At 44.7% G+C, this 22,639-nt stretch overlaps 1 protein-coding gene across 3 annotated transcripts in view; it reads left to right on the top strand.

Moving 5' to 3' along the window:
• ZZEF1 (zinc finger ZZ-type and EF-hand domain containing 1) overlaps positions 1 to 22,639 on the top strand; it is a 3,309,810-nt gene that overhangs the window by 84,774 nt on the left and 3,202,397 nt on the right. For all 3 annotated transcript variants that reach the window (XM_069614719.1, XM_069614718.1, XM_069614717.1), the window contains exons 3-4: positions 12,773 to 12,967; positions 14,887 to 15,058. In XM_069614719.1, the coding sequence (XP_069470820.1) occupies positions 12,773 to 12,967; positions 14,887 to 15,058 (367 nt within the window). The remainder of the gene's footprint in view (positions 1 to 12,772; positions 12,968 to 14,886; positions 15,059 to 22,639) is intronic.

Raw genomic sequence — 22,639 nt, 5'->3', positions numbered from 1 at the left:
GGAATAGCTTGATGCTGAATGATTGGGCACAGAAGAACATCATCAAACTGAACGAAATCGGGGGATCCCTCCTAATGCTATTAATTAACCCAGCAACTATAAAGAAAAAACTGCACGAGAATGATTGGATCCAGACCTTGGAATCAGCAGGAATTTACCAGTCTAGAGCCCATTTGGCTTCGGAGCCACAGAAACTAAATGTTCCACCTAAATATCTTTTAGTTTCTGAACTGAATGTACCGGGATTAATTTTTGAGAGCAAGACAACATTCTACCCACAAGAGATTCTGGCAATACGTGGCATAACCCAACAGAACAAGTGTCGCTTTTGCAAAGAGGATTCACCAGTGGAAACACTGAAGCTCCTTTTACTGTGTCCTGGGCCTGGGCTAAAAGATGAGCCAACTCTGCAATTGGGCCATCTGATGTCAGAGTACTTGGGACAGGCCACAGAAGACTGATGGAATGTCTTGATGAGTGGTGCAAAGACTTTGCACGCGATCACAGTGGTAACATTTCTGATGAAACTGTTCAAGGACACTACGGGATTTTAAGCATAAATTATAACAGATGGAAAGTCATATCTTGCTTTTAACACTATGCTATAAATTGTAAATCAATTAAATGCAAATCAAAACAAAAAATTCTCTGTATATAACAATCTGATCTGTGCTATAAGATCTACCAGAATTGATAGATGTTCTAAAGTGAACCATAGCTTGGGACGTGAAATCAAATCGAGGGCCGTCTGAAGATCAATAAAGGCTAAATAAATTGGTTGTTTTTAAGCAAGACACACATAGACATTTACTAAAAGCCAAACTGGTTGATCAAAGGTTGAAATCTTTCCTAAAACCTGCCCGCATGGGAGATTGCAGCTTAAGGGTATTGCACCAATCCTCCACCCTCTTGTGGATTGCCTTACTGAAGAGTCGAACAGTGAGGGAGAGCGATAACTTTGGGCAAGATTGCGTGTCCCTTTTTTGTGGATTGAAACCAGGATTACCCCCCTGCCAACTATGCAGAATCGCCCTGATAGAAAGGAGATCATTATGAACATTTAGTTAGAAAAGTGATCCATATCTTGGGTTGTTGTTTAAAGATCTCTACTGGGATTAACTCTGGACCTGTGGCTTTCTTGATTTTTAGGATAACAATGCCACTGTGACTGCTGAGAAGGAAAAAGGATCTAATGTTGCCTCAGCAGTATTAATGTATGGAGTAAAACCTATGTTAGCATGAAAAATGACATTCACAATGTTGAAATGTGAAAACGGCTCCTTGTACTGTTCTTCAAAGAAAACCAAATTGAAATGTCTCCTTTGTTATGCATGAAAGGGACTGCTCCAAGCACAGTCGTATATTCATTAAGGCATTTAAAATAACTGTAATACGTCTATTTGTAGACCGTAGTTGGCATGTGCACTTTTGGTCAAAATAGACTAGTTGCATATACATTGGTCTGCATTTGTAAATGACGGAGGGGTGAGGGTCCGGGCTAGGGGAAGGATTGGGAGGGAGGAATGGTCGAAATCCTATTGACCAAAAGTGCACACTTTGAAAAAGGTGTTTATGAATAAACATAGAACAAAAACGGCACAATAATCTCTTTAGGTGATATTGAAACGTAAGCAGTCGAAAAAAGGGACACAACCTCTGCATCCTGAAATAAGGGGACACATTAAACACATACAAAAACAGTACAATTATCTGCTTACATGTAGATTTACTTCATGCATTCATGTACTGATAGAAAGCATACATGCCCATAAATGTTAATTCCAAAACAAAAAGACATAATTAGTCAGAGGAGGAGTCTGTTGGCTTGTTAAGTGAGTTTCATTTCGGCAGAGTACCATGTCCTCGCTACAAATCTATTACCATGAACACTGTTGCACTTTATCCATATGACCAAGTAGAAACACTAGTCAATCAACCTAGTACAGTTGAAACTGTTAAGTCATGATCCCATGGTAGAAAGCAGAGCTTCACACTGACAATCCAGTTGCTGCTATAAAATAAAAAAAAACCTTCTCATGAAAATGAACAAAATAAATTCAACAAAAACAATATGAAACCGCTACATTCACAAACCAAAACATACCTGCAAAAATACATCACTGTACAAATGTAAGTTATTAACAGTACTTCTGAAACTACTTAAGAGAACAGAAAATATTTTGGAAACTCAAAATAAAAACAAGCCACCTGGAAAAACCTGTATGGTGTAATTAATATTGCATGTAGATAAGGACACTACCACTCCCTCAAAACATAAACACAAAATCCACAGAAAATATACAATAAGCTCAGAGCTGATACCTACCTAAGGTGCTTACAATGGAACACTGTTGCAGTGTACTGACAACCATAAATCAATAAATGTTACCTGTGTTCACTCAATTCAAACAACTCTGGCTTTGTACATGTATACATTCAGTAATGCGATTATGCCCATTGAGCACTAGTTACCTGCCGAAAATCCATGGATTCTTTCTTAACTTTTACAATTCAGTTCTAAAATTCACTTGAAAACCTTTGTCTCTACCACAAAAAAGAATAACGAAACACATTACCAATACTTACACATTACTAATTATAAAAACATTTCGAATGGATTGTGTCCCCCTAAATATACCTCATCTATGACATGAAATGTCCACAGCTGTGCTGCTTCAGAAATGTTTTCCCCGGCAGAGGGAGCCCTGCGTCGATGGCGTCGGGTCGATGTCCTTCGAAGGCCTCCGTCAAGAGTGACGTCATCAGATGTTCTAAGTAGCACACAATGCGCCTGTAGCCTCGGTTTTGTTTTTTCCGCAAACGTGCTTGGTTTGTAAAACTCAGCATGCCTCGTGGTTACTGTTAAGTTACCGTACTATGTCTTCGTCTACCCTGACGACCCCGCAGTCTGGCTTCAAGAAATGTCGGGGCTGCAGCTCCAAGATGTCGATCACGGACCTGTATCGAATTTCTTTGTGGTGCCTTGGCGATGGCCACGCTACGGATGATTGCTCAAAGTGCCAGTCGCTGACTGCCAAGGACTTGCGGGAGCGCAAGGGGAAATTGAAGGTAGGCATGGTGTCCAAGCCCCATAAATCTAAGTCGGCTGGTCTTTCGACCGACGAGTCAAGAGGGGACTTTCCTCGCTGGATGAAGTCCAAGCGCTGCAGGTCCCGCAGTGTTTCCCGCCACTCGTCCTCTTCGTCGAGGCGGTCCAGGAAGCAGCGTCATTGTTTGTTTGCCTTCCTCGTCCTCTTCAGATGACGCCTCTCTGAAAAAGGTTACCTGCCCAACCAAATCCTCGACCCCGGAAGAGTGGGATGCTTTCCGGGTGCAGATGTTGAAGCTATTTCAGTCCCAGGGCACAATTCCGTCCATGCCTTCTGACGAAGCCAGCAGGGAACGGCCTCTGGCGGATACTCGCGCACCTTCGGGCCCGGTTGGACGGTGTGATGAACATCTGGAGCCTTTGAGGCCCCGTTCGGACAAGGCTTCGGGGATCACCAGAGACGTTCCAGGTCGCGATCTTGGTCTCCGGTGAAACCGTTGAGACCTGTGAAATTGTCAAAGCCCTTCAGAGCTGTCTACGCCATTGATGCCATCTGGCCCGATTTTACCGGTGGAGGCCCCTGTGACTGTGGACCCACCGAGGAAGGCTACTGCTAAATCGGTGAAGCCTGTAGCTGAGAAGAGGTGTACTCCTCTCCCGAGGAAGGACTTCTTTAAGTCTCTCAAGGACATTCCTTTAAGTCTCTCCAGGATATTCATGAGGATGAAGGATGTTGGTCCTTTTGGTCTTCCGTATGGGACTCCTGGTGTTCCGGACTGTCTCATTTCTGAAGAGAGTCGGATGGAGGATCTTCGCCAATCTTTGCATGATGCCAGTGGCCTTGACACTCCACCTGAAATGGAGTTCGGCAGGTCAGATCCGGGTATCATACGGACTCCTCTTTGTTAGGCAGAAACCTGTGCAGTTCCCTTAGGGACCACTGCAAAAAGTTTAAGACTACATGAGTAAGCAGTAAACCCAATTGGTAGCAGTCTGCACCACCCAGATTTACCTGGTAGCTGTGGCTCAGAAGTCAGACTTCTCTCAAGAAGAGTTAGGCAGTATATAGAGTATACACAATAGGGCTAAAGCAAACACTGACCAGAGCTTTGGTATAAAAGTATATAATTATTTATTTAAAAACACACTTATGAAAATACACTGACACTAATATATCAAGCAAGTTCAAACACAGTCACTAAGTATATACACCTCCCTAGTTAATTATTCGACAAGTCTAGGTTAAGACACCACTTATTTAGCAAAACAGAGGTGAGCGCGTAACCGTAGATGGCACTCCAATAATTTGTTGAAAAAAGGGAGACAAGAGGCAGAGTAGGAAAATAACACAGTACCAACACTTTTAAGAAACCACAGCAAGTCAAGAAAGGTAGAGTCTACTGTAGAGCAAAAAGTTCATAGGCCAGGCCCACTCTTGGAGAGAGCAAGGCGGAATGTGCCCCAGATCGCACAGTGGAAATGCACTCAAAGACTTTGCAGAAAAGTCAAAAGAGGTTGGATCAGTTCAGAAAGGTACAGTTAGTAGGTCTGAGGTCAACCCAGTTAGAAAGTCAAGGATTTACGGGACACCTTGGACAATCTGTTGCAAGGGAGACCAGGCGGGACACAGTACCTGAAATGGTGAGAAAGCTTCAGCGGTGGCAGTTGTTGCTGGCAGCGGGTGCAAGTCGTGGCTTCAACCAGAGGAAGAGAAGATCTCGACGAGGAAGCAAGCTGGAGGTCGTTGCACTGCCAGGGAAGAAACCAGCCACGGAGTTTCCCGATTAAAAGGTACGACCCTTTTATTCGCGTTAGTGGTGAAGCCTGGCTATCCGGTCGCTGGGGTGCTTGGCATGGGCGATTCGACCACGAGACGATGCAGGAAGGCGAAAAAAGTGAACTGGTTGGTCCTACCAGCTCAAAGGGAAGAAGACTCTCCTGGAAGATCTCCTCTGTCGTCGGGGAAGTAGTGAGTTCGTACAGCAGGGCTCCACCGGTGGTGTCGTCGTTGTAGATGGCTCAGCTTCTCCCCTCTTCGGTTTCTTTAGGTCCTGTGGCGACTTCTGAAGTTCCAGTCCCCAAAGCCCTGCTTTGATGCAGAAAACCCCCATTCAATAGCCTAGCTGTCACTCAAACATGCTAAGTGGTGAGCCGGGCGGCTCACCACTGGGCCAATCACACAAGAGTGTGACTTGAGTTGCCAAGGCAACTCAGTCCAAGGTGCCTTATCCCCCCCCACACATCGTGTAGACCCCAGACAGAGTGGCACCATTTGGAGGGCTTCTGTGGAGAAGCCCGCCAAAAAGTGGAACAAAGGGCTCGACTTGGGTTAGAGTTTCAGAGGCAAACACAAACGCCATTTTAAAACAGAGTCCTGGCAAAAATACCCAGCCGGGGAGTAAATATTAAATAAATAACCCGGCGGTATCTTTAACATTGCACCAAAAAGTGGTGCGTTTAAAATGAATGGGAAAATCCCATAGGAAATATTCCGGTGGAATATTTTGCGTGGTATCCACTGCCACCAGCCGGAAACTCGACAAGGGGGGGGACTGGACAGTGCCCCCTTGGAAAACAGACCCAGGGGCAATCGAATTACCCCTACCAGTACTTCCACAATATGGTTTGTACTGGTTCTGTTCACAATTTGAGACCACTAAAGCCAATGGTGACTTTACATGCCCTGGGAGACAGTAGTCAGTCCCAGGTATGGAGTCTATGTTTGGGGGTCACTATGACACCCCTGTGTTACTGCACTGAGGATGCTGTGTAACACACATACCAAAAACACATGAAGCCCTATGGAGTGAAAGACCCCATAGCCCATAAAACACTTTCACAGTCAAAGGACATTCTCAAATCATGCCTAAGAGTGAGAGAAAAAGAGTCTCACTCTTAGCAGGAGAAAAAAAAAATCCAGCAAAGCTGCTGGGGGACTCACTAGGTTTGGGAAATTAGCCTTAACAGAGAATTCTCCCTAACACTCTTATCAGAGACTAATGTAGAGAGTTGTGGAGTACCTGGGCTGGGCCAGGCCTCGGGTGCAGTTTGATCAAGATAATATTACAGATATTTTGGGCCAAGGTCCGTCCATTGACCCGGTGTTGCCATTTCATGTGGCATTGCAAAAGATGGTGGCTGCTACTTGGAACGCCCTGGAGACTATTCCGGCAATGAACAAGTAGTTAACGAAGAAATACCGGCCATCCATTAGTGACCCCGGCTACCTGTCCACAAACCCTACTCCGGAGAGTTTGGTGGTTCAGGTGGCTACGGCCACCTCAAAGCAGGCAGCGTACCCTACCATCCCTCCTGATAGGGACAATAAACGCATGGATGGATGGATGGGCAGGCGAGGTATTTTCTGCTGGGAGCATGGCATTGAAATAGTCCAACTCCACCTGTGCCTTTAGCAAAATTTTCGCACACTCTGTGGAATTGCAAGGGGAAGAAATGATGGCTTTCTAGCTATTGTGAAGGATTGCAAGGATGCCATGTCTGAATCTCTTCAGACCTTTGACGGGTCTCATCTGTTTGGTAGCAAGGCTGACGAGAGCCTTGAGAAGTTGCAGACCTCCCAAACAGCTGCCAAATCTTTGGGCACAGCTGTTTGACAAGCTCAGCCTTTTTGTCCTAGGAGACAGCAATGGAAGGGGCGTTCCTTTCGCTACTACTCTTCATTTGGAAGGGCGAGAGGGATGGCCAGTCAAAGGGGCTAATGTAAGTTTCCTCGTGGTGGACGAGGTAGAGGTGCCAAAGCCGATCAAGCAGCAGCCTCTTTGCCATCAGGCGCTGCCCCAGCTGCTTCAAAACCGCTCTTGAGGCCTTGACTAATTTTTTACCGGTACGGGGCAGGTTGTCTCAGCATCTAGAAGAATGGCGAGCCATTACTTCAGATGCGTGGGCTCTGGAAACAATAGCCCACGGCTACTGCCTTCCTTTTCTACGACGGCCTCACAACAATCCACCGGGGAAGCACTCTTTGAGGGTTCCAGATCCGCTCCTTGTGCAAGAGATTTTGACCCTGCTAGAGAAAGGCGCTATAGTACCAGTGCCTGTGGCGGAGAGGAACAAGAGTTGGTATTCCCCGTATTTTTTTTTATTCCAAAGAAGGACGGAGGACTGAGTCCCATCTTGGACTTGAGATACTTTAACAAGTTCCTCAGGAAGGACACGTTTAAGATGGTCACTCTTTCTCAGATCCTTCAGGCCCTCCAACTTCAGGATTGGTTTGTGCCGCTGGACCTGCTTTTCATGTGCCGATCCATCTCAAGCACAGAAAATACCTGAGGTTCGCGGTTGGCGGCTTGCAACATCAGTTTTGAGTCCTGCCATTCGGGTTGACCTCTGCCCGAGTGTCTTCACCAAGCTCATGGTAGTGGTGGCAGCGCATCTTAGGAGAAGGGGGATTCACGACTACCCCTACCTGGACGATTGGCTGATCAGAGCGTGTTCTTCTGAACAAGCCTTGGATCATCTCAGCGTAACCTGCCACTTCCTTCACAAGCCGGGCTTCTCCCTCAATTTCAAAAAGTCGCTTATGGCCACTTCCCAACAGCTCTAGTACATCAGGGCCTTGTTGGACACGTATGGGGATGTGCTCGCCACCCAATGTGAAGGCTCAACACATTCTCCAGATGGTCACCAAATTTCGACAAGCCCATAGTCTTCCGGCTTTCGAATTCTTAAGGTTGCTCGGCCTCGTGGCTTCCTGCATTTTTCTGGTGCCAGAGGTCTGACTGAGAATGCGGTCCGTTCAGTGGGCTCTCTGGACTGAATGGTCCCAGTTCTCGGGCCGGATGTTGGATCTCCTTTATGCTCCGGTCATGGTCTCCCAGGATCTTCTGTGGTGGGCCAGCAAGGACCGTCTCATGAAAGGAGAGCCTTTTTGGCAACCTTGGCCTGAGGTAACGGTAGTGATGGACGCTTACCTCACAGGGTGGGGAGCTCCTGCCAACAATCTGTCCATCAGCAGTTGTTGGTCTCCATCGGAGTCCAAACTATACATCACTCTTTTGGAGCTGAGAGCAATCAGGCTAGCACTGAAGGCTTTCCTGCCGTCTGCGCTGGGAAGAATGTCCTGAACATGATGGACAACGTAGTGGCCATGCATTACCTCAACAAGAGAGGAGGTGTAGGGTCACTGCCTCTGTGCCAGGAGCCAATGCAGCTCTGGTTCTGGGCAATTCATGAGGAAATCTCCCTAGCAGCGGTTCTTCTGGCTGGAGAGCAGAACGTGGAGGCAGATGCTCTGAGCAGGCAGAGCAGTCTCCCACGAGTGGGCACTAGCTCAGGAAGTCCTTCAAGAGATCTTTGCCCTTTGGGGAACCCCGCAGGTAGACCTGTTCTCGACTGGTGCCAACCGGATGTACGAAAGGTACTGCTTGAGGGAATTTCTTCTGAGGAGCTCTAGGAGACGTGTTCGTTGTGGATTGGTTATTCCCGCTACTGGAAGCGTTTCCTCCGATTTCCCCATCATTCATGAAGTTCTCAGGAGGTTACGACGGTTCGGGACCCGCATGATCCTCATTGCTCCGGATTAGGCCAGGAAAGCGGGGTACCCGGACCTTCTAGACGTGTCCATTTGTCCTCCAAAGAGAGGATCTTCTCTCGCAGGGGGAAGGTTGGGTTCTCCATCCAGAGGTCAAGAATCTCAACCTTCAAGCATGGTTTCTGAAAGGTTGAGATATAAGGATTGGGACCTTCCGGATGATGTGATGGTGTTGCTTTCGGCAAGGCGGCCAGCAACTAAGTCCCTGTACCGTTGCCGTAAGTTTTGCGACTGGTGCAGAGGAAAGAATGATGATCCTTTTTTCATTGCTCAATTCCGAAGGTTCTTTCCTTCTTGCTTTCTTTGGCCCACATGGGTCTTCATGTGGGAACCATTAAAGGTTACCTGGCGGCGCTTTCTATCTTTAAGCGCCCATCCAAGGAATGCTCTTATTTTAAGATTCCACTGATCACTCAGTTTCTGAATGCGCTCACGAATGTGTTCCCGCTATCGCTTTTTCAGGTGCTGGTCTGGGACTTTAATTTGGTCTTAAGTTTCTTATAGGTGCTCCGTTTGAACCTTTGCACTCTTGTCCGTTGAGATTAACATTTAAGAGTGTTTTTTTGGTTGCAGTTACTTCTGCTCGAAGTAAGCCACCCTTTACGTTGTTCCATATGGACAAGGTTGTATAAAGAGTGTACGTTTTTCCTACCTAAGGTAGTGTCTGAATTTCATTTAAGTCAGAAGGTGGAGCTACCAGCCTTCTGTCCTCCTCCTCATCCTGGTAAGGATGAGGAGAGACTCCATAGGTTGGATCCTAGGAGAGCATTGATGTTTTATCTTTCTATAATTTCCAGAGTCAGAGTGGACAACCAGCTCTTTGTGGGGTATACTGGACACAGATTAGGTCAAGCTGTTTCTAAGCAGACCTTGTCCAGGTGGATCATCCTCACTATTTCTGAATGCTACCGGTTGGCTGGCAAGGACCCTCCTGAGGGCTTGCAGGCTCATTCCACCAGGGGCATAGCTACATCGATAGCCCTGCAGAGGGCTGTACCGGTAAAGAACATCTGTGATGCTGCAACGTGGTCTTCCATACACACGTTTGTTAAGCATTATTCCCTGGATACTTCCCATGCTCAGGATGTTGCCTTTGGTAAGGCAGTGCTTTACTCTGCCTCTTAATTGATTATGTCCAAATTCATAGCCCTCCTCCACTCATGGATACTGCTTTGGGAGTCTGTCATAGATGAGGAATACGTTCTACGACACAATCCATTCGAAGAACAAGTTACTTACCATCTGGTAATGTTCTTTCGACTGGATGTTCCTTCAATGTATTCCTCATCGCCCTCCCAGCCTACCCCTCTCAAGAATTTCCCATGCCATTACAGCTTTCGTTCCAACAAGGCTAAGTGCAGTCGATGCTGTATTATGGGCACGTGTGCCACATGTTTTGAGGGGGAAAAACATGAACTGAGGCTACGGGCGCAGTGCATGCTACTTCTAACATCCGATGACGTCACCCTTGACGGAGGCCTTCGAGGGACATCGACTCAACGCAGGGCGCCCTCTGCCAGGGAAACATTTTCAGAAACAGTACAGCTGTGGACATTACATGTCATAGATGAGAAATACGTTGAACATCCAGTCGAAAGAACGTTACCAGTTGGTAAGTAACTTGTTCAACTCAAGTATAAAATAGTCAAGAAGTACATTACTTAGCATACACATAGAAGTAACACAAAAGGACTATGCTCTGTAGTTCGCAAACTAAATGACCATGTGTGCCTTCCAGAAAGTGTACCTATGACAACAGCTTTGTAAAAATCTAAAAAGATTATATACAAATAAATAAAAAATAAAGTCTTTTTAGTAAAAACCTAGCAATCAAAAAGATTGTTGCAGCTACCGATTTTAAAAAGTAGGATCAATAATCAGACTCGGCCTAGCACTACAATGGTACGCTCGCTTTAAAATCTTTCTTCCTTTTTAAAATCAAGACAGAATAACGCCAGGAGGAATTGGGGTGTTATGAACTGGGATGGTGAGGACCTGTCTGGTAGAATCAGTAGGCATGAGGATGTGGACGAGAGTTGGAGAGCGTCCCTACAAGAAAAGAAAGCTATCAAGAAAATTAGACTTAATATTGACAAAGCCTGTTTGTTTTCATACAAAAAGTACATTTCAATGAAAATAGTCTTCTACCATTGAATGCAACTATTGTATTAACAATGCCCTCTAGGTTAAACCGACTCTTCAAATGGTATATCATTTCCTTGCATTGCTTGCAGAGTTCATCCATCCGTTTATTAACCTGTTCATATGTACCAAAGCGTGTATGATGAAGAGTGAGCAAAATAAGTTTTGTACGTTGATATCCACAGTTCAACTGTTGCTATGTCTTCAACTAAGACCTTGAGTTGTATTGCGGCCTAATATCTAATGAGCTGCTACATTCTAAAATAGTGTGTACTCCTTAAAAAGAGCTGAAGCCATTGCCTGCAGCCTTATTTCCATATTCCTTATTTGCATATTCTCCCACTGTGAACACAGTGGGAGAATATGGAAATCACAGCCGATCTATTTCTCCGTTTGAGAAATAAACTAACTAAAAGCTTTTTAGCTAGTATTCCAAATTGTCAAATGCAATTTGGGAAGGAAATTAACAAACTGCACAATTCTTAATGTATTTGCTGTACCAGAGTCATGTGTTTTTCAGAATGTCTCTGTGCAAGATTATTCAAATAATCCACATTAAAGCCAGCACACGTTGATATCTCATGACCAAAGCATTCATCAGTCCATTTCGAAACAAGAGGGATGAAGCAAGGACATCATTTAGGGGTCACCAGGGGTCTCAACTTCCACCCCTGTGGTCTCCCTTGCTACCCCTGTGTGATCTCCCTTGCTACCCCTACAAAAAAAGGAGAAAAAAATTCCCCTTTTAAAAAAAAAAAAAAAATGCAAGCTCCTTGCCTGTGGCCAGCACCATGTGGCTCTTTGCTTCTGGAGTGGCTGGCTTTCTTGTTCAGGCCTCTTATTAAAAAAGAAAAGACAAAAAAAGAACATAGGTTCCACAAGTCTAACACTTTTAGCAGTGACCCTAAATAAGAAAGAATAGGAATGCCAAATAGTTTGTTTTTCTTGAATTCTATACAATAATTGCTAGAATCATTAAAGGTTTATTTCAGGCACACTTCAGGGGGTGAGTCACTGATGTAGTTTGTTCTTAAATACCTCAACTCATCTTTCATCCTTCTGAGGTTGATAAATGAGTACCAACACAGGTTGGGTGATTTTGTATGTATTCTATATAAAGCACTTACGCGTAAGTGATATATAATAAAACATGATCATTTGGCCATGAACGTCTGCTTGAATTTGCAGTAATTTGGTAATATGGCCCTATACACACTGAACTTAACGATGCATATGGCGAACCATTCTTGTAGGAAATGAATATCACATTATAGTGAAATTGAAACCATATTTTTCGTACTGTACTTAGGAACAATGCTATGATACCACTACCTGTTTTGCCAAGGGGTAAAAGGTCATATTCCATCGCTTCCCGTGATATCACTTCAGTGTGGGGCCAGATGAAATCACTTCCTGTGATGTCATCAGAGGTCAAGGGTCATATGATGTCACTTCCGCTACCCCAGGCATTTTGGTGAAATGACGTCCCTGAGATGGTCTTGCAGATCAGCAGGTTCAAATTGACTTCTAACAACTCGTCTTTACATTCAACTGGAAGTATTGGTTTATTTACTTATAGCTCTTCTTAAACGATGGATGTAAGAACTGTTCAAACATCTATTTGAACACTCCTGTTAGGTTCTCGTTTTAACTCTTAGCAAGTTACTGTGTCAGGTGACTTTCCTAGCAATAAGAAAACTGTTATGTCAACTTGGAAGCATGTTGATGCTCACAATGCAATTTTTAATGTCTGCTAATATTGTGGTGAGGTTTCTAATCTTTGCATTGGAGTTTGTCCAGCCAAAAAGTTAACTTATCAGTTTTTAGTGTGTGCAACCATATATTTACTGTTAAACTACTAAATTTGTTCACTTTTTTAATATTTTGCATCCCCAGTTTACACTCCTCTGTATGATTGATACTGTAACGTGTAATAATTATGTAGTGTGGGAATAAGTTCCTTCTTTAATAACGGTTGTTGACATTGAACTTACTACTGCTCTTCACTTCTTTTTTTCTTTTTTTTTTAGGTTTTATTGACATATTTTCAAAATCAAAGGACAGGCTTGGGTTTCACTCTGCAAAGATTTTGCGATTCCTGCACCGCAATCGAATTTCAAGTAATGTTATCCCTTACCCAGTTTTGGAATGCTGCAATAACATCTGTACTATGCGGGCGTCAGTATTGAAGGATTATTTGGACAGACTTATACAGAAAGAAAAAGGCATGTATCATTTCTATGCAGAAATATATTTACCCCCATAGGTGCACTTCTGCTTTTTATGAATGCTTATGAAACATACATCCTAATCTGGCCTTTATTGATGCAGTTATTTTGCTAAAAGGCTGTTGCTCTGCCGTAGTTGCAGACTTAATAAGCAGGATGCACAATGTACATTAAGCTATTTTTGTTAATAAATCAATATTTAACAGTTGTTTTACCACTTATTAGTGATATGTCATTATATTGATGCTAAGATACAGACATATTATTTTAACGAAAGGAGTGTTTTCAAAAAGCCTTTTTGATTGCAAAAAGGGACTAAAAATAAGGTCATAGAGGGTTTCCCATCATAACGTAAAAAAGGTACATAAAAACTGATTTTTGTACCAATATAACCAACTCTTTCATTACTGAAATGTCATAGAACTGGGTAGTTGCTGTTTGTGATTCAATGAGATTATTCTGTACTATAAACGTGTACCTTTCTGAGATTCACAGATGTCGAACATAGACCCACATTGATGCTTCTGCCTCACGCAAATCACTTTCTTCCTTCTGTATCCTCTACAAAGGCTTTTTTTCAGACTTCTACTTTCATTGAAATCTTCTTGTCCTTGCCTACCCATGGGTTATCATTAGGACTTCAACACAAAGGGAAGATACATTAATGTGGCTGCATACTTCTAGTAGGGAAAATAATGTATTTCCTCTCTAGAATGAGGAGAGTAAGTTTCCCTAGTAACAATGATGCACTGATTCTCAAAGAGGGGAGAAGATCCCAGGGTGTGTACCTCCCTACTAAATGCTTGCTTAGGGAGTTTCTTCTGGGTCAGTGTTGTGCACCAACACCTCCCAATCAGTTAACATGATTATTAGGCTGTGCACAAGAAAGGTTGTTTGTGGTTCGGTGCTTTTAGCACAACCTTAAGGAGATAAAACACCACATGGAGTAACCACACAATTCCCCGGACAAAGTATGAATAGTTGAATACAAAGAATGGCATGAAGCAATTGACTGGGAGATAACCACCTGCCCAAGCATTAATAGTACGAGACTTCACTAATAAATCTGTGTGAAACCATTTGTAAATAGTGAGGGGGACACCATTCTTGGTATGCAAGTGGCATGTGCCAAGCAAATACTTTCAGCAAAGCCAGGCGTTTCCTAGACTTTAATCCTGATGAACACAGTATTTATTGACTGCATGCAGAAAACATGTCCACAGTTTATATATTGGAGTTTCCTGTGGTCCTGAAATATGATTGAAGTGTCAGATTTAACCTTTCTTCAGATTACAATCATGTTTTGTTATGTATAACCTTACTTATCACCTTACACTCCTGTACAGTGATTGTAAGGGAGAGGTTGATAGACTGCCTAACAAAGAATTGATTCACTAATCGAGCAGTTAGTAGGATTAAAACAAGTTGGGACCTTCTTGGTTTTTTGATGGGCAGAGTGTCTCTGTAGTGGGGGAGGTTATCCTCCTCATCCATGTGACAGAAAAAGTTCTTCTTTTCATGTAAGAAGCATGCAATTTCAATACCTCTCTTCTTGGTTAACAATTAGCAAGATGAATCGGCTTTTCTCTTGATCAGGTTAGCTTTTCCTGCAAAATTAGAATCGATGTCACGGATAGTATCCACGTTTTGACAAGCTTGACAAACTTCTGTAATTGTTAAATGTGATCTCCCTTTCTTTCACACTCTGTGTTTAGAAAAAGAAAGTGTCTTCTCCCTGTGCCAACTCTTACATTTGTAACAACTTTTAGTATGTTAATGTTTCTGGTAATTGTCAGATCAGTAAGTATATTTCTAAGAAACATTCGCAACAAAATGCGTTTTCAAATCTTGACTTGTGAGTAAGCTTTGTGAAGTTTCAATATTGGTGGTAAACTCTCCACTGTTCTTCTTCACAGAGTGTCCTCCAGAGCAGACCGGTGAACAGGATCTAGATGCATTAAAACCTGTTGCCAAGTGCTTTATTGGCATTGAATCCTCTTCCAACTCTGGTGATATTGATAAGATGTCCAATGGTGAAACCACCTCTTTTTGGCAGTCCGATGGCAGTGCTCGCACACATTGGATTCGGTGAGTTGCTTTTGTCTATGTATTTTGACCGAGTTCAGTCTTGCTTGTCAAAACATTGAAAAAGTAACACAGCAAGGATACTATGGAACATATTTTTGCACATGAATTGCAGACTGAGTGAGGAAAGTTAGTGAAAGATCTATTTTCCTCCTCCTGTACGTTGATTTACATATTCTTTGGATAATGCTGAAATCTACATGCTGTTGCCTGCTCACAAAATAGAGAAAATAATGGTCCAAAAAAATGCAAACCAACGTTCCTTTATTCCAAGTTGTTAAACATATATCATAATAAAAGTAGGTCAATTTAGAAGTTAGCCAGAAAAAAACACAAAGCAACATGCAGACAATTATAGATGCTTCTAAATGATGAGACAGACAGTGGCAATCTGAGGGACACGCCATATGTTCCATTACATATTCACTGCCGTTACATCCCAATTCTCAGATGTAGCCCTGAGGCCATTTTAAGGCAAGCCTCTGATTTCACTCCTTTCACCACCCCCAAGCAACACAATCTTCGTCGGGTATGAAACTCATACTAATAGAAGTATCAAGCTACCTAAGGGTACACACATTTGCATTCAGATAAACTTTGAACAAGTGCCGCTCCTTAAAGGGTGATTGGAATTTACACTGGAATTGTTTGCTCTACTATTGAATTTGAACGCTATCCCTCCATTCTAGCAGAAACAACTGGCAAGTCTGAAAGCTATGCATATGACACTGACCAATGGACGGAATACATCCGTCTTAAAGATATAGTTACCTCCAGTGAAGACCTGGTTGTGCAAATAGGTTCATGGACAAGATGGTCTTACCTAGTTGGTTCTGAAGTAACGGCGCATCTGGAATGAAGAAACTAAAAATGATTGCTCCCAAGTATTATTTGTATAGAAACAAATGTTTATTATAATGTGGTATGTCACAAGGTGTCATCACTTCTCCTCAAGTGGGAGCCCCTTTTCATGAGGCTAGGGAGGTGGGGCCGCTACCCAATAGTCACCTTGCGGGTGGTTTAATGAGGGCGGACCTCATGGGGAGGAATTCTCCCACTTTGCCCCTGCTGGGGACAAGGCAGCCATTGTGGGGTTAGCCCAGTGAATAATAAAACATCTCCACATTCTCTAGCCCATCCTTCTATCTCCAACCTTCTTATTGAAAGCAGAACCATATAATACTGTGATGCAAAAGAAACAAATGGCCTACAAAACACCAAGATGAGGAAGAATCCAAAAAATAGACTGTAAAGTGCCTTGCATTAAGGCACTATATAAACAATAAAATACAAATACAAATAAAAGACGAGATGGCCCAGAGGAGGCATAGAGAGCAACCTGTCAAAAGTAACGAGCCCACTCCTCAAGAACTGACTACATTGTATAAAACCAGATAATGGACTAGGAAAGTCATCAACCCCAGCACGGAGCTCAGCTGCAGTGCCTCATGGGAGAAGCAATAGACGCAGAGAGCGTTTGACGCAGGTAATCCAAAATCTGATTGCAGACCGGAGGAGAAGAGGATGCCAGCAGTCGGGCGTGAGAGCCTCACAGGGTTCCGCAGGAGCGGACCATGCACCATGCACCATGCACAATGCTCAAGGCAAGAAGAGTCAGGCGGTCCAGGAACTTGGGATGCTGCAGAAGCAGGCGGGCAAAGCTGAGCTGGCCACGAAGATGGACCGCCATCCCTGGAAGCCCCAGTGACGTACTAAAGCCGAGAAGCTGGTAAAGGATGATACGTGAGACCGAGAGGACGCGGGACACACATGCAAGTAATCCTGACCTGGCTTTGTACATGGCATATCGCTGATAGACCCCTGAAGAAGGGGTACGGGGCATCCATTCTGCTCGTACCCCTGGGCAAGAGAAGCCCATTGGAGACCAGGGCAGAGACTGTCCGCCACCACAACAGTGTGAAAGAGAAGCCCACTGGCCACCAGAGAAGGGTCTGGGACCCGGTTCACCATAACACTGGGGAAGAGGAGACCACTGACCATACAAAAGTGTCAGAGACCCCCCTCCCCCCTCCAAACAGAAGTAAACCAAAGCGTAGAGGAAGTCTTCCTTATAGTGGTGGCGATAAGTGCAATAGTTACAAGAGCAAGGGTCTGGGACCCCAACTTGAATGAGCAAAACTCAAAGGGACTCTTGCTTGTCACAGTGGTCAGTTGGAAACCACTAGAGCCCAGATAAGGGTCTGGGATCCTTTGTTGAAAACAAGTCACGGAGGCAAAGCATGTATCATGCTGGAAGCAGTGGGAAAGAACTGTATCAAGCGATACCAGGAGAAGGGAGTAATTCTCCTGATATTATTTCAGAAGCTTTTTTAGAAATGCCAGAGAGAAGGGAGTCATTCCCACTGGCCTTGTGTTGACCTGTGCCAAAACAGACCAACAGAAGGAAGGCATTCTCTTGTGCCTGAACAGAGAGTTGAGCTGGAGACACCAGTGCAGGGGGAAGGGAGTCATTCCTCCTGGCCTTGTGTTGACATTCTATTGCTTCTCTGAGAGTTGAAGTGAAGAAGCCAGAGGAAGGGAGCCATTCCCACGACCCTCTTGTGAGTTAAGTCATACCAGGGGAAGGTAATCATTCCTCCTGGTTCTACTGGAAATTGTACAGAGCCACACCAGGAGAAGGGAGAACATTGTATAAAGACTGAAGACTGTTGGAAACCTGCAGGCCAGGGGAAGGGAGTCATTCCCCCTGGTATATTTACTTTGAGATAACATTCTTGTTGAACTCCATTCAAGAAGCAGGACAAGGGAGCCATTCTCTTTAAATAAGGAACTTTTTGTTTATCTTTTTAGTTGCAGTGTGAGTGACAGAAGTAGGTTTTGACATAGGATGGTGGAATTTACTTTGACAGATGTTCTGACAGACCCTTTTAGTATTAGTTTTGAGGCAGGGAAACACCTATTAGAGGTTAGGGATTGTAAGGATCCTTTTCCACTTCAAAATAAGTCTATAACCTAAACCATGCCACCTTTTTGTGTCCGCATCCTTCTTCGACACCCTTACAGGTAACACACTTATATTCTGCTGAACTATTTGCTATAATGTGAATGTATGGTAAATCGTGTTTACAATGAATGTTTTTTTTAAAATTGCAGATGGATATATATTGCTGGATGATGGTACTGGATAATACTTTCAGATACAGTCCTGTTTCCGATGGATTCCTTTTTTCCATTGGTTCCACATCTATGGTATTCTTCAGCAACCTCTATCTCCATAATTCTTTTTTTGCCACAAGGGGGTACTGCGCGTCTCAGCCCAGTGCTGATGCTCGCCCCATGCCAGACAAGGCATTGGACAGTGTATTTGAAGCTGCGGCACCCCATGACCGTACTTCTTTTTTTCAAAGCACTCTGTACTCCTTGGGATCGTTGCTAAACTTAGCTAACTTTTGTACATCTGATCATGCCTAACCTCGGGAAAGCCTCTAATGTAAGTCCTGTGTGGATTACGGGAGACAATTTCCTGTCTCCTACCCCCACATAATCTGCTTTTACTGTTTGGCAGAGGGACAGAATCCGCAGGATTAGGGGTCATGCCAATCCATGCACCATAAGGTCCTCCTGGAGCATGTCACAAAATTGTTCACTTGTTTACATAAAAGCAAAATAACCCCTTCCAAGTCTCCTGGCATGGAGCAGAAGAGGAAGAGCACTCTCATGTCCTGGAGGACAAGAAGAAAAAAAAGCATCTGAATAGGCCTATTTCCACAAGCTACTTTTGGAGCACCATTGAGTCATCGCTTGAGATTAAGGGACTCCTCAGAGGATTCTGGGTCTGGCAAAACATGTATAGTTTACCACTAAACCATCTATTTCATAGGAATGGAAGGAGTTCTGACTGAAAATGGGACGCCTTTTCACCAAGGTGCTGGCACTGTCCAAAGGGCCCACTGCGATTGATGGAGGCTTCAGAACTACATCTCTATACTGTGACAGCACACCTACGGGCTCGACTCTGGCTCCATTAGCTACAGCTCTGACTTGGCACTGTGGGTCCTGTCAGGGTCACTTGGTGCCATATATGATGGTGCCCCCAGTGGGAAGTTCATGAGGGTGGTCCTATCGTGTTCGCCATGGAGCTCCATGGCTCAGGAACCTCCCTAAGGAGCTATATGCCGAGGGAGAAGACTTAATGATCTGGCCGCAGGCCTATAGTAGGTTAGCACGCTGGACACCTCCCTAGAGCTGGGCATTTTCCGTCATCAGCTATAGGCTATCCTGGCACTTCTTTCCAGAGGGTAATGTTGAAGGTGGTGGAAACACTGGTGTTATCAGCACCCACTAGGACCAAAGTTCAATTTGAACTGAACAGCATCCTGAATGAGGGTGCCCAGAGAGAGAAGCCCTCATGACTTTCAACCTGGCTGTGGACACCCCAGTCAAGGTGGTCTAGGAGAAGCAGGCTCAATCCCTTCAGTCATCTGGGGCGTGCAAAGAAGCCTCATTAGGCACCCCACAAATTCAGCTTTTCTCGTCGTCCTTGTTTTCCCTGGATGCTTTGTTAGTGCACCTATTGTACCTCTTGGCCTCCTAACAGTGAGTGCAAGAGATTGGACACTTGTAGGCAAAAGGTGTTATCCCCGCCCGGCAGTCTCGTTCTGAGAATGATGAATCCCTCCTGTGCTTAGGCTAAATACTCTTTTGGACTCTGGATTTGTGGCAGAGAATCTTCTGGGGCAGAAGATGAAAGAGGGCTTCAGTGCTTTGTTGAAGGACGGCAAGAAAGCTGCATGCCAGATTTTGCAATCAGCCTTGACATAGCTGAGTGTTTGGCGCATGGCATCGGCACAGGTTCAGTGATGAGGCACTCTTTGATGCAAACCTTTGGATTTACTGCAGACATCCAAGCAGAGCTATTGGATACGCCCTTTGATGGTTACAACCTCCTTTGGGCTAAAACAGATGATTCCAGAACTTTCAGGCATTGAAAGCCATGGCCAAATTGTGGCTCAACAGCTCTTCAGCTGAGCTCAGATGGGTTATTTTTGATTCTTTGCTTTTTGCGCCCACTGTTGTCTAGCTCATTTGCTCTACGACAAGCAGCAGCTGGGCTATCCCAGCCACCAAGGCAGAAGTCGTTGAGCGCAGAAAGGTGGCATTTCCGCCTCAGCAGTCCCCGCAATGACCCTAGGGGCAAAGCCAAAGAACCTTTTTGAACCCCTCTCAGCACCTTTGCAGCTGGCTTTTGGCGAAATGCGCCATAGAACTGAAGTGAGGTAGGGGCTGGAACTCGCGTTCCTTTTTGGTTCAGAACGAGGGCGGTGGCCTGCACTTCATCTTGAATCCGAGGCTGCTGAGCTTGTACCTGTGAAAGGACATGTTCAAGATGTTCACCCTAGCAGAGATCCTACAGCCCCTCGAACTACAGGACTGGTTGGTATCCCTGGGTCGTCAGGATACCTACTTTCTTATACCGATCCATATAAAGCACAGTAAGTACCTGAGGTTTGGATTGAGTTCCATAATCTACCAGATCAAGATTCGACAATTCTCCCTTTGTTCAGCACCCAGGTCTTTTAGCTAACTGCTGGCACTGGTAGGGACTCACCTGAGGTGGGAAACAATACATGGCTTCCCCTTCCTGGACCACTGGCTCGTGACTCTCTAGACCAGGCTCCTGCATATCTGTGCTCTACGTGTGGACGCCTTCAGTTTGTGCGTCTTCCTAAATTTCAAGAAGTCTTATGTTACAAGTCCCTCACTTCATTGGGGCGGTCTTTGACACCTACTCAAGGGGTTTTCCATGGCCCATGTCTTTCAGTCTCAGATGCTCATTCTGGCATACACCTTTCTGCATCTAGCAGCCTCCGGGCCTCCTGGTGGAGCCGGAGGCCCGGTTTTCCATTAGGTCGCTACTTGGTGTCAGTGGTCGCAGTTCCAGGGAAACTTGGCAGACCTGTTGCAAGACTTGGATGAGGTTTCTCGGGATCTTCTGAGGTGGGCCCTGCTAGACAACCTACTGACATATGTGCTGCTACAGCAACCTTGACCCCCAACTAGCTAGTCAGAAACCTCACTGAAGGGTTCTAGCGCTCCCCTGCTAGATCCGACGGTAGGTGGGGCTTTGGTCCCCGATTGAAGCTTGGGAACACATTAATTTGCCTGAGCTGCTGCAAATCAGGCTGTCCTTGGTGGTCTTCATTCCACCTGTGGCGGGCATATGTGTGTTGATCCTGACCGATAACACAGTGGCCATGTACTACTTCAATAAAATGGGATGGTGTGGCATTGTTGCAACTATGCAGAGAATTAATCTGACTGTGGTTCTGGACTCTGGTGGACAATGTCTATCAGTGGCACATCTTGCTGGGTCACAGAATGTTCTTGGTATTCTCTGAGACAACAGTCTTCGGCCTCCCAAGAGTAAAAGATCTGTAGAAAGTCCTGGAGGAGATCTTTGTCTTTTTGCTTCCAGTGTGAACATGAAGTGCCAATAGTCCTGCTTTAGGGAATTTCCTTCTCAGGGACAGCTGGGGGACGCATGTGTTGCCGAATGGAACTTGGATATCCTCTTTGCTTTCCAAACGATCCCTGTTCTGATAGTTCTCAGGAGACTACAGCTATTCAGATACAAATCTATTATGATCACTCTAGATGTCCCACGGAAGACGTCATACCCGGAACCTCTGAACATGTCCATTTGCCCTCCAAGCTTTAACGGGCTGAACCTTCATGGTTGGCTGCTCAGAGGTTAATGTTTAAGGAGTGGGCTTTGATGGACAATGTCCTGGATGGTCTCCTATCTGCTTGGGCAGTCATTTTCTTTGTTTGCTCATCTTTAAGATGATTTTCCTGGTAGGTATCACTTCTGCAAGTTGGGTGTGTAAGCACCATGTACTGCCTGTTAAATCCATCTACTTGGTGTTTTTCAAAGCGCTTACTTGCGAATGAGGTAGTCCTTCCTACCTAAGACCATGTCGAACTTTCACCCCTCTCAGAAGATCCAGCTTGCTGTGTTTTTCCAACTGCCTCGTCTTTCTAAGACGGGAGCAATTCCATCAGCTGAACCTAGTGCAGGCCCATAGGCGCTACAGCTCTCGAATGATCAGCTCTTAGTGGCTTATGCCTTTTAGCAGATGGCCATACACCTCGTCCATTCTGTAGTCTATCAGCTACTGAGTGTGTGTAAAAAGGGCGAAACTGAGGTCATGGTGTGCAGTGACTCCGCTAGGCCAGTTTTTCTAAAGTTCAACTAAGAGCTTCATTAAACCATACAACTTTGGCAATACAGAATCCCCAACTTTTAGCATAAGTCTGTACCACCTGAGATTGACAGAGCTTACAGGTTTATCTTAGGAGGGAGAGAAGGCTGTAGGTCACTAGAAAGAAATTGTAGCATAAAAAGGGTTCAAAGAAACACTGGAAAAATAATGGTTTATTTTAAATGCAGTAGGCCAAGATTAATCTTGGGGAAGTTGGTACTATTCACATAAATTAGTGTTGGCTTAAATAGGTAGCATATCGTGCAGTAGATGGGATGCCGATTAACTCTTACACCAAATAATCAGACCGCCTCAGGAAGTTGGCAAAAAGTCTCATCTGCCTGTTTTAATATCAGTTGTC

This window comes from Ambystoma mexicanum, chromosome 9 (assembly GCF_040938575.1).
Source record: "Ambystoma mexicanum isolate Mex_15411 chromosome 9, UKY_AmexF1_1, whole genome shotgun sequence".
NCBI classification, from domain to species: Eukaryota; Metazoa; Chordata; class Amphibia; order Caudata; family Ambystomatidae; genus Ambystoma; species Ambystoma mexicanum.
Note: the sequence above shows the minus strand (reverse complement) of the source record. Positions and strands in the feature narration are given on the sequence as shown.